This window comes from Misgurnus anguillicaudatus, chromosome 3 (assembly GCF_027580225.2).
Source record: "Misgurnus anguillicaudatus chromosome 3, ASM2758022v2, whole genome shotgun sequence".
In the NCBI taxonomy this organism is placed as follows: Eukaryota; Metazoa; Chordata; class Actinopteri; order Cypriniformes; family Cobitidae; genus Misgurnus; species Misgurnus anguillicaudatus.
Window position 1 is genome coordinate 16,250,860 of NC_073339.2, and position 13,244 is coordinate 16,264,103.

General features: G+C 37.0%; 2 protein-coding genes and 1 long non-coding RNA gene across 3 annotated transcripts in view; 1 reads left to right on the forward strand and 2 right to left on the reverse strand.

Moving 5' to 3' along the window:
* LOC129444278 (uncharacterized) overlaps positions 1-13,244 on the forward strand; it is a 321,920-nt gene that overhangs the window by 286,687 nt on the left and 21,989 nt on the right. The gene's annotated exons all lie outside the window — the stretch shown is intronic.
* vwa11 (von Willebrand factor A domain containing 11) overlaps positions 1-13,244 on the reverse strand; it is an 82,172-nt gene that overhangs the window by 18,144 nt on the left and 50,784 nt on the right. The gene's annotated exons all lie outside the window — the stretch shown is intronic.
* LOC129444276 (uncharacterized) lies at positions 233-10,196 on the reverse strand. Its single transcript, XM_055204835.2, has 13 exons — positions 9,663-10,196; positions 6,426-6,569; positions 5,191-5,361; positions 4,481-4,584; positions 2,931-4,044; positions 2,665-2,762; positions 2,435-2,485; positions 1,934-2,315; positions 1,683-1,838; positions 1,234-1,363; positions 1,043-1,128; positions 769-900; positions 233-630 (listed from the first exon to the last, which is right to left on the reverse strand). The coding sequence occupies exons 1-11, from the start codon at positions 9,877-9,879 to the stop codon at positions 1,113-1,115; spliced, it is 2,583 nt and encodes an 860-aa protein (XP_055060810.2). The 5' UTR covers positions 9,880-10,196; the 3' UTR covers positions 233-630; positions 769-900; positions 1,043-1,112.

Here is a 13,244-nt window from a genome sequence, read left to right on the forward strand (position 1 = left end):
ATTAACTTTTATGTTTTTTCAGTAGCAGAGAAAGGATGTTCCGATTGGGATCTTCAGGTTGTCTGATTGGATTTACTAAGTTAACCAAGGTCAAGGGTTTGATATTGCATATAAAAAACAGGTACATAAGTGACCCAAGTTAATCAGTTTGATCAAATAAAACAGTAAAAAAAGCTAATTAAAACATCTGCTAAAGAAAAGTCTTCAATTTTATTTATATACTGTAGCACTTTTCACAATTGCTTAATTATTTCAAAGCAGCTTTACATTAATAAAAAAGAAAAAACACAGAAAAATCAAGGGACAACAAAAGTTGCAAAGTACAGATTAAACTGAACTATTAAGCGTAATAATGTAACGTATAGAAGAGAGATCTAAGTTAAGAAAATGTAATTTGACTCCCTAAACTCCTAGGAGAAAAAACCCTAGAGAGAGAGAGCCAGACATAGCTTATTCTATAGAGGACCTACTATATATTAGATACTGTATTATACAACTTTAACAGATAAAACATTAAGAATTAAAAAAATTAAAACTTGTAAATTATTTTTTTATTAAATATGTTCAAGAACGAGACAGGATCTGCATCAGATGTTCATGTGGTCATAAAGTCTGAGGCTGAAATACCACCTGAAGATGAGAAAAAAATGGAAATATCAACATTTAATTTTTAGTCATCATATTTATAGTATATCTAGAACCTAAAAGCCATAATATGTATGATTTTTGTAATGAAATATCCAAAGACAAATGCAGTTGTATACTTACATTATGCAGAAAGTTCCCAAAAATGTGTTACTCCTGAGAAATTCCTGTTTTAAATAATGGCTCATCTCTTGTCTCTCTTGTAATAATGGCCCTTTTAATTTCCGTGCTATTCTCTGTTTCTAGTTGTAGAAACTAGGGAGACACAAGAGGACAAATGCAGAAGTGTTGGTTAAACAACATCTAACACACAGCTGTTGTGCCTTGCAGCTAATTCATTTCAATTGCATTAAATAATCTGATCAAAAGGATAGTTAAAAAAGCATTTATTCATTACCTCATCTGTGAAACCAGCATCTCGCATCATTCCTCTCTCCTTCAGTCATTAAGCTTCATCCTTTTTATATTTATGTGGATAGCGCCCTGTAGTGATGAAAATGTACATTTAAAACAATCCTACTATACAACTAATTATACAAAATAAAAAGCATGTAATCTGCAAATGTAGTTTTCTATTCGGTCTGTTACCTCATTTTGTAAAAGAGTAGCTCTTCTTCGTTAGACTCAGTTTTAAACCAGTCATGATCTAAGATCTGCTTGAGCGTCGGACGATCACTTGGATTCAGGGCCAAGCACCTTTTCATCAGATCACAGATTTCTGTACAAGTTTTAGGAGAGAGCTGGTTAGTCATCATGACACACAAATGGCAATAATAATCATGGCATAAAGAGACGCTTTTGTTGTCATTTAATAATACTGCAAAAAAGTCTGTCTGTCTATCATCGAAAGGGCCCCTGATCACAGACAGACAGTACCTCAGGTTAAGATAATGGCACAGTGATGAAATACATTGGCGAGCCACTAAATGATATAAAAATCTAACATCTTGCCAGACAGACCGTATCCTGTGATAATATTTATTGTGGATTTGATCATAGGCTTTGTGTGTGCATGTTGATCAGTCATTTTCACTCACCCTTTGATAAACCCTTCCCATAAAAGGGGTCTAAAGGATAGAGGAAAGTTTCAAGCACCATGAAATACAGCAAAGCACCTAAGGCCCATACGTTTGCTGGTATGGCGTAGTATTTCTTTTCCATTTTCATCTCAGGCGGGATGCAACATGGAGCTCCTGTACACAAAACCTCATGTTAAGTCATTTTGTAAAAGATGACCCTGCATTAACAGCAGGTTTCAATTCTCTGCTATATAAAAAACTCAACTCACCTATAAAGTCGTGGGAATCATAGGCCTCATCCGTAAGATAATATCCAACCCCAAAGTCAATTAACTTCAGGCTCATTGTTGATTTCTGCAGCAAGAAGTTCTTGCCATGGAGGTCTGTATGGAAAACTCCATTATCCAGACAGTGTTTTACTGCCAGTACTGCCTGACGCATAAGATGTCTTGCTGTATTTTCACTTAGTTGTCTTTCACTATTAACAAAATCCCACAAGGTTTGGCAGTGCTGAGGGTACTCCAACGCGAGCATGCAAAAGTGTTTAGTTTCGTACCAGTCATACAACTGTATGACATTGGGGCATGAGGGCGCATCTCTTAACTTAAGCAGCAGCGCCACTTCTGTAATGACTGGTTTGGGGTATCCAGGCTGGAAAAAAATGGTCAACAAATTACAATTAGATAAAACAAACATCTTGTATTGGCGTGTAATCGCTGTACTATCTATTTTCTGTTTAGTTCACTTCATCAAATTTTATGACAACTTACAATCTGAAGAGTTCTTTCATCCTTTCGTTTGCTTATTCGCTTGATGGCAACCTGTAAAGAGAAAAAACAACACCTAGTTAATTTCTCCTGAGCTGACTGAAGCGGCTCACCTGACACTGCACACATAACTTTAAAGTTTGAGAATCTACAAACTTTAAAACATGCTTTAGGTCAAGTGGACATACAAATTTCAGCTAACATTTTGTTTGATATAAATACAAGTGCATTACCGGACAGCCATCCGATTTACGGATCCCTTTGCACACTTTGCCAAAGCCACCTTGCCCAATCACTTCATTTAATAAGTAATATTTAGAATCAAAAGTCTCTGGAAAAAAAACACAGAAAAATGATAGGATCACAGTACATGTTAACACTCATATACTCACAGACGAAAGGTACAGCATACATATCCAGGTACAGAAGAATATGATGAAGAAAACATTTAACATATTGGTGCAACCCACCCTAGGACTAATGAAGTCAGTACACTCACCTTTAGATAGTGGGGTATCAGCTGGTTTCGTATCAGCTGGTTTCGTCTCTTCTGGCGGTTCAAAAACTTGTTGAAAAACATTTATAATTTTTGGCCTGACAACTCTATCATCTTCTGGCCCAGGATGTCTGGGATTTTCAATAGCTTTTGCCCCAGGATTTTCATCTTCTTTTGGTCCAGGACTTTTAGCTGTATTTGGGTCGGGATTTTCTGGGATTTTTACTACTCTTGGATTAGAAAACCAAGGAATTCTGCGAATTCCAAAAGCTTTTGGCCTGAGATTTCTACCATCTTTTGCCTCAGGATTTCCAGCATCTTTTGACCCAGGATTTTTTGCTTTATTTGGGTCAGGATTTCCGCCACCTTTTAACCCGATATTCTTTGGAATGGCACCTATCTTCTGTAGCCTGGCATTAGCTGCAGCGGTGCCACCAAAACTGGCCAGATCAGCACCATCCATGGCATCAGAAATAGCTGGATCGGCATCTTTTTTCACTTTACTCTTCCCTTTTTTTCTCCAAGGGTTGTGAAAAAAGCGGCTCTTTGAAGCCTTTTGTTTGTTTTTCTTTAAGCCAACACTCTTTGATTGAGAATCTGCCAGATCAATAACTTCCCTAACATCAGGGATAGCTGGATCGGCTTCAATCTGTGAAGTCGGCATTGACTCCACTTTGCCCCTCTGGAAGCATCCAAGGATGCATTGCTTCAATGTCTTGCTTTTATCCGGACGAATCTTTGTTTTTGATTGGGGGCCGGCCAGAGCAGGAACATCCATGCCAACAGGAATATCTGAAATAGCCTTGGGCTGTTGAGTTGGCACAACAGTCACTTTTTCTCCCTGGAGGTTAGATTTGCGGCTCTTTGAAGCCTTTTCTTTCTGTTTCTTTGGACCAACGTCGGCCTTTGACTGTGATGCAAGATCAACAACTTCCCTAACATCAGGGATAGCTGGATCCGCTTTAAGCTGTGGAGTCGGCATTGACTCCACCTTGCCCCTCCAGGGACAGCCAAAGAATGCCTTTCGTTGTTTGTCCAGTTTGATTACAGTGTTTAATTTAGAGCTCGCCAGACCAGCACCATCCTTTAAATTAGGATTAGCTGAATCCGCATTAAGCTGTGGAGAAGACCAGAGGTGGGTCAGACAGACAGACAGACTGATAAATGTCAATCATTTATCCATAAAATGATTCATTTTTATTAATGTTTAAATATTCATTTTTTCATAATCAGGTCCCTTTGGTGAAAGCACACTTATTTTAAAATTACTGAGACCACAAATCAGGCCTGACTGGTCCCAGCTGAGCTTTTATTGTAAGAGCATTAGAGAAATTAGGTAAATTATTAGCTCAAGGTCAGATTTTTTTTTGCAATACACAAAAATGTATGTGTGAATTCGCTTTCATCATTCGTGACATCACCACGGAAACCATTTTATCGCCATTTAAATAGAAAACCTTTTTTACACATTTACTTGGTCGATAAGAAAACCTGGATGGAAACATGTCTATAAATGGACAGATAGTTGTAGTAAATGTAATGATGTAACACACCTCTGAAGGAATCAGTGTTTCCACTTTATCATTACGAAGGAATGGGTGCATTACATTCTTCCAAGTCTTCTTTATTGATCTCAAGACTTTATTATTGCATTTTTCTACACCAAAAAACAAAAGAAAAACAAATGATAAATTATTAGAAAATTCATTATGACAAAAGGGAATGACAAAGAACCATGGTCAGTGATAATACTTAATAAACACATTTAAAGGCGGAGTCCATGATGTTTGAAAGCCAATGTTGATATTTGAAATCACCTAAACAAACACGCCCCTACCCCAATAGAATCTGGACCTTCTGTTGATAGACCAGCCCCACACATACGCAACCCGGCATTTGATTTGATTTGATTGGCTATAAGTGTGTTTTGGTAGTCGGCCCGTCTCCTTTTCCAACGCGTTTTTCAAACATCGTGGACTCCGCCTTTAACATCTATATGCATTTAACAAATATCTATATGTAATTGAGTATCTCTTTATAATAAATTCCTGAAAATACAGCAATGATTATTGGATTAATAATGCTGTTAAAATAAGAGTCTAAAACACACTAGAAAAACTGTCTAAACTTAATTTCTTAGATGCTTTATTTTACTGACTTTAATGTAATAAGATATCAGTATCTACAAGGGCCAACAAAACTTTTAAGAAACAAACAGGGCACAGATTTAAAGATTGTAAAGAACACAAAATTTCCATCTGACCTTTGGGGCTGTTCGCCTCCTCAAATGCAGGAGTAAACTCCTTTACTCCTCCTCGTGGATGTGAACTACCGGCGCGTCTGTCTAACAAATGTCCGTTGTTCGGGACAATGTCAGGGACTGCATTCGGAAGGACAAGATCCATTCCACCATCATCACATCTCCATCCCAACACTGCAATTCAAAAAATAATGTTATGAAATTAATGCTTTAACTGAAGTGATCTATATGCGTCTAAAACTTGTCACTTATTTTAATGTATTGTTTATTCAACTGTATAAAATATGTCAACTGTATGTCAAAATTTGGGTTTCTGTATTGGCAAATGCTTAAAGGTGCAAAAGAGGATGTTTGTTTTATACATTTTTGCAATATTACTTGAAACTGTCTTTACTAAATGACAAAAGACTATTTATTAGGTGCACTGAAAATTATAATATTAATATACGTCATCTGTGCACAAGATAGGGCCTTAAAAACATCAGCCAATTGCTCATGCGGTCATCGCATCAGCGATTGGCCTTCTGGCTTGTCAATCACTGCCATTACGATCCTTGTGAGAGACGTGCACGCTCCAGTAACTTTACACAGGCGACGCATGCGCATAGCGCATGAAACTCCATCTTAAGTTTCGGTTTGTTTTCATTGTCGATGCTGCTTTCCTCCTCGAATTTGCACCATGGTAGAGAAGAAACCCGAAAGAGGACGCAAAAGAAAGACTTTTTTTAAGCCGCTGGGAATAGGAGAAAATTGTCAGAAGAACGTAATGTAACAGAGTCCTTATTGGAGAAACATTTCAACGCTGGAGAGCAATGAAGGAACGGAGAGGTGTCAAGACAGACGCGCAGTTCGCAAAAAATTCTCCTCGACAGGTAACAGTGATTATTCTTTCTTTGTGGAATAATTATTGTTGTACTGTTATTCGGGTATATTGACGTTGTTCTTGTACTGTAGTTGTAAGGCAGTGACCAGTCTGCTATATGCTAGTTGAAATGGGAGTAGCGTCGACTGATCTAACGTTTTAACGTCTTATGTGTTTATTATCATATCATTTCATATAATGAATCCACTGACACCACACAGCATATGCTGGTGGTAAACAAGGAAAAGTAAATGAAGTAAAATGAGGTAAAAAGTACACAAGCACCACCTAGTGTCTATCTGTGCACGTGCATTAAGAATAATGTATGTAAACTTATCAGGATTAAAGCCACATTTTGCTGTCATTTTCATCTTACTTGTTGGGATTTTCTCCTCTACTCCTCCACTCAGATTCAAACCACCGGCAGCGCGTCCGACCTCTGAAGAAAGTCCGATGTCAGGGACATAGTCACAGGTCAACACAGCATTCGGTAGGAATGAATCCATCTCTCCTCCAAACACTGCAATTACAATTCAATAAATTAATGCCTTCATTTGAAATTATCATTTTTCTTTTTCTCTAAATTGTATGGAAGCTGCAAGAGGCCATACATTATTATTATTTTTGCTTGCTTGTTTTCTCGTGATCATGACTTAATTTTCTGGTGATCTTGAGATAACAAAAAGTTGTTATCCTGACAATCCAAATGTCATAATGTAATTTCCTGTCCATAATATTTAGTGTATTTTAAAGTGAACTGCTGATGTATAGACCTTTTGCGTGTTTGCAAACAGAGATGACGTTTTTGTGGGCGGAGCCCAACTGGTGGCAGAAAGTGAATGCTTCTCAATAGCTGTGTGAAGTGTTTTAGCATTAAACTGTGATTTTTAAGGATCCGGTTTTCTGTAGAAGTCTGTTTCCCCTATATTCCTCTTAAGTGTAATGTTTCTTATAACGTTTTCACCAAGTTACGTTTATTTTTTAAATAAATTAAAAGTTTAAATGGCTTGGCTACTAATTGTGTGCATGTATGTAATGTATATGTATTGTTCTTTATTGGTAAATCAATTATTTTTACAGTATGAATCGCTGAAGTACTTATAAGAGCAATACTATCATGTATTCTGTATAATATCATTTATTAAATATTTCATAATTTCCTGTTTTCAATTTCTTCCTTATATTTTTAGCCTACGTGTTTGATCTAAAACTATTATGTTTACATACAAATTAATTTGTATAGGCCTCTTTATATATATTGTGTGTGTGTGTGTGTGTGTGTGTGTGTGTGTGTGTGTGTGTGTGTGTGTGTGTGTGTGTGTGTGTGTGTGTGTGTGTTATTTTTATATATTTATTAGTAAACATCATAATTTAGAACAAACATGAAGAAGACATAGGCTAAGATGTAAGGTAAGTAATAGAAAACGAAAAAAATACGAAAACTTTAATAAATGGAAAATGATTGATATTGTGAACTAATTCAAATATTTAATCTTTCTAAATAAATTATAAACGTAATGTGATGAAAACGCTATAAGAAACACATAGAGGGAACAGACTTCGACAGAACACCGAATATCTTCTCTAATTATTTTCTATTCAAATTATTAAAACATTTCCAAATGATTTCATCACTCCAGTCTGTCCGGTTGAGGGCTTTTATTGCAACCATAAACACCTACGTTTATCTTCAAATGGTGTCTTCGACGCCGATATACTATAAAAATGAAGGTCATCTACTTTGGCATTCCTATTCCGACACTCAACAGCACAACAAAACATTTTCTAGTGAGTTATATTGTTCGTTTCACTCGTGTCTCATTCATTTCCACTGTTTTTCCTGCCACCACATGCGCGCGTGTCATAACTATGACGTTGACTCGCAAAAGGTCTATAGACGGGTTGCACGGCGACGTCACTAACTGGTTGCGCGCGCAACCGAGAGGCAGAAAGAAGAGAAGTGCATTGTGTTGTATGCTAGTAGCGGTGTCTGTAAGTCAAAATGCCAAGGAATTGTTGCGTGGAAAATAGTACAAACAGAGTCAGTGCTGGGTGCCTGATGTTAACATACCAGTAGATGCGACTATTACGTTACTAGCATTATAATTATAACATTATAATTCATACATGTATCACAGTAACACTGCAAAAATAAAGACAGAAAAACAGATCCAACTAAAATCAAGTCTTATTTATATACAAACAATAAAGAACGCTTCAATAATTAAGGTTGTTGCAGTAGCGGATCAGCTCACCAATCGGGCTTTCTGCCTCCTGGATGCGCGCGCACCCTGCAATGTTTGTAAACTTGAAACCCCTCTATACGTGTAGCTAATAATTGCAGATAGACTAATAAATAAATAACGATTGGGGGGTTTCCCGAACAGGGATTAGACTATTCTGAGATTTAAATAAATTCAAGAGCTGTCCAAACTGAAAACAACTTGCATTGACACATCTTAAAATACATCAGTGCCCTTTGTTTTGCCTCAAAATGCACACAAGTAATGTTTTAATAAGGCATTTTTGTTAAAACTAGTTATATTTCCCAAATAAATTAAGGCCTAGTCCTGGTTTAAAATAATCTCTGCCCGGGAAACCATCCCATAATGTGCTTGAATTTAGGAACCATCTTTAAAGTAATTATGTACACGTTTCTATCTTCAATAGTATTTAACAGATTATATTAATAAATATATAAAAACGTAAAAAGTGTACATTATAGCTGACAGCCATACGAACACAGTAGGGTTTGTGACTGTTTGTTGACTAAAAGTCATTCCATTTAAATGCTGTAAAAAGTATAAACGTGTATATTAAGGAATAACTTTAGAGATGGTCCCTAAATTCACCACTATATCAAACTATCAAATACATACTGACGAATTTATTTCATCTTAAGCGAATCCCTGATCCAAGTAAAACCTAATTTGTTCATCATTGCTGTCTACAAACAATACAACACGTTCACGTACATACATATCAAGTACACATAAGCTTTCATCACATCACAAAAAATACAACTTTTGTGAACTTGAGATAACAAGAAATTAAGTCGTGATCATGAGAAAACATGCAAGCAAAAATAAAAATAGTTCACAACCTCGGCTTACGTAAATGAACATCACATTTGCGAATAACAACAGTCGTATGCACTGCTAACTATTTATTATGTTATAGCCTACATCCCTTATGAAAATGAAACATGGTTTTACAGTTCCATCCAACAAAACATGGTTAACGGTAACGTTACTGTAGTAAAACCATTGTTACCACAAAATAACCATGGTTGGGCTAATAGTATGCACCAATAAACATGGTTACTACACTTTTACCACATTAAAACCAAGGTTAATTTTCGTGAGGGATATTTAAAAACAAGGCCTCATGCGGCGTAATTATTGTCTTAAATTTCGGGGATGTTTTTTTAATTTTGGTCGCTTTTTGTTAAATGAGTCAAAATGTGTCTGCGTATTCAGCCGGTCAAGAAAAACGGCGGGACAAGTTCACGAGCACCACCTGGTGTGTCTAACATTATATGTACATTAACAACACAATAACTGTAAACTTATCAGCATGAAATTCAGACTTTTTGCTTTAACTTGCATCTTACCTCTTTGGCGTTTCGCCTCAGTACGTGTTGGATAAACATCCACCATCTCCTCATCATCCTTCTCCTCTCCTCCACATGGATTTAAACAACCGGCAGCGCGCCCGACTTGTGACGAAAGGACATAGTCAAAGTTCGGCACAGCATTCGGCAAATCCATGTTTTCAACATCGGTTCCTTCCATGTCCTTGTCGGACAATGGTGTTACAGGACGAAACATGATGTTGAGGAATAACTGAAAGACTTAACTGTGCTTAGACTCGGTTTACAGAGGGTTGAAAGTAAACTGTCTGTCCGTACACAGTGCGTCAAGCAGTTTAAAGTTGCGAACTTTTGTAAAGTCTGCAAATTCACTTGGTAATCTGTACAGTAGCGTTCGGAGTCAACCAAAGGCAAGCGTTCAGATCAGTCAAATGATACCGGTTTCATCTGGCTGAGCCTTTTATAGGCACCGAGTGTGATGCAATGGTGCCATGGCAACCATATAGAACGCCTCATGGAACCATTATGACATCACACCATTATGACATGACTGTTCTGTAATTACGGCTTTTTTATTTTTATGTCCCTTGTGTTGTTTAATTAAAACCATTTACAACTTTTGGACTTTTTATTGTAGATATATATAAATATGATATCAAAACTCTTTAATATGTCTTAATGCTTATTGCTATTTTTTAAAATGTATTTTACAGTATGTATAGATGCTATTTTGTATTAATACATTTAAACCTATTGTGTTATTCATTTAAAACCACTAGATGGCACTATGTTAATTACCAGTAATGTTAAAAGAATAAGACTATTAGTCGAGAGTAAAACACAGACAGGCTCAGATTGAATGGACATTTTATTTAAATCATCAAAAATATCAATTGTCATATATTTTAATGCATGATACAAACAAAAGTTTTTTTCATTGCTTAAAATCCTTCACGCATATTAAATAGTTACAGTTTTTCTCAGTCACTTTGGTACATTTCTCAGATAAGAATTGAAATTCTCAAAACTACCTGTTCAATTCTAACATCATTATGTCACTTGTGCACATAAAAAAGCAGTTTCTCATTTCTTTGAACAAGTTGCAAATGCTTTGGTACATCCATGCAAATGATTATGTACAATTTTCTGCTGTTTCCTACATAATCAATTGGTTAAGTCACGATCAAAATGTATTATAATGGGTCTCTGCTATGAACTGATGCCTTAATGTTGTGGGGGGTGAGTCTATTCGACAGCTCGTGACTGCACTTCCGAGGATGCGCTAATTCATAATAAGTGTTCGGATTGTCACGTGTGTGGTTTCCTTTTCCAAAAAAGTATTTTTAGCAAGAAACCGGCTTTTGCAAGTTATCCATGGTGTTTTGCTAATTGTACAAATTGTTTTGAGAAATGCACTTACTTGCAAATTTTGAGAATGATTCGAGAAATAGACCAAAGCGACTAAGAAAAACTGTAAAAACTGGCAGTCAGTCAAAAACAGACATAAAGTTAGATAATAATCCATCATCCCTTACAGCAGGTAAAGCGTGTGTTCTGTCCAATATTTACCCAACATGCTTTAAATACCAACCCAGCCAGGGGCCCGTACCATGAAAATGGTTAAACAAACTCAGGGTTACAGGATTAGTTTCAGGTTGACAAAACCAAGCCAATGTGCAGGCCTTGTTGGTAAAAGCTATTTTTATGGTACCCAAAACCCAGGATTTGCACAAACTAATCCTAAACAAAGCTGGCTAACCACCTAAACCAGCTTCATGGTATAGGCCCCAGGTCTTGTTTGAAACTAGACAGGTGAAATATTGTTTCCTCGGCGTAGGAACTGAGCAAAACAAGGTAAAATAAACATTAAATGACTTCCGATTTCAGTGAATAACATTCACAAATGTATGAAATTGTCATGTCAAACCCCTGGGGACACCATAAAGGTAAACTGAATGTCAGACCATGTTGAGAATGATACTCCAAAAAATTAGTTTCTGTGAGCTTTTTTCCAAAAAATGTGCACCTGGAGATTTCAAATAGACAAATGATAAGAAAATAAGAAAGAGCACTACATACTACATGACCTTCAATTCAAACTTATCTGCCCACCAAAGCACAAAACTATTTCTTTTTAAAAACTGTGTACAACAAAATACTTATGTTGAATGTGGTCGCTCGGGAATGGACTCCAGATTCCAGTCCTTCCCTATCTGTCAGGTCCTATTTTACATCACAAGGAGAAAACAAACACACACGCACGCACACACGCACGCTTTATAATTACATGCCTCAAAAACAACATGAAACAAAATACTGTAAGTTAAATACATGATCAACATAACAAGACAAACTTTTACAACTTACTGCATCTGAGAAGCAGCTTTACTGATCGATGCATCTCTGGCTCTCACATTCTCAACAAACAAAATAAAATCTGCAGTCGACAATCCACAATGGAGATGTTTCTAACCACTGGAAAAAATCTGATCGTATCTTCAAGCTCTGTGAACTAACGTTAGCCATAATAGCACGCATGTGTCATCTTACTCTCATTTTCCAATAAAGTCAGTGCAAACATAGATATTTGCACTGACCGTTTGAAAATCGGTAAAAAATTAAGCAAGTTATGGTCATTTAAAAGTACCTGCATCATTAAAACTCAATGCTACGAGTGAGCGAGCGCCCTGTCGTAAGATGGCCGCCAAAATGCGGACGTTGCACTCAATTGGCCAGCAGCGCGGACGAGCCATCTAGCCTTTATATTCACCTTATTCCGCCACGCCCCTTTTTAATTCTTCGCTCTTCCGCATTTTGTCAACCGACTTCCGCTGCTAATATGGCACAGTGCATTCGGTGGTTAGTTTGGGGGTTAGAAGATTGTTTGTAGTTCACTATAACTTTAGCCAAATGACAAATATCGCCCAGATAGCACACGTACGTCACGGAGATGTCTGCGCGATGTCTTGTTTTTCGTCTGGAAGACGTATTATTTAGGGCGTTTGCTCATCTGGAAGGCGTCGCCGAGACGTCCGACCCAGCTGTTTGCCAGACACCCAGCAGATCTTTACAAGATGTATGTTATTTAGAACGATGGCGAGCCGCCGTTTCCCAGATCTTTACAAGATGTTAGAACGGCAAGCCGCTCTTTCACAGATCTTAAGAAGAGCTTTAAAAGATGCGGAGCCGCTCTTTCCCAGATCTTTAGAAGAGCTACGAAAGACGGTAAGCCGCTCTTTCCCAGATGTTTGTAGATTACAAGATCCCTCATGTGGAATTTGATGTTGTTCAAATGTATTCTACTAATCATATTATTATAATTCAGCTTATGTGTGCCTTTACAAAATTGATTCCTGTGCTGAAAATATGAGAGTTGTCTGTGTGTGTGTGTAAAGGCTGCAAGGTCGTGGTTTCGGTTGAACGTAGGACCGACCTTGCAGCTGCTGGTGATAGCCAAAATAAGAACAACGCTGGAAGGAGAAAACACACAGACAAAAGAAATACATGCTTTTGATATTAATTCACTAATAATCATTAATTTCCAGATTATTACATATAGGAGTGTTTGGATTTATAAAATTAAATGTTGTCATGAATATTAAT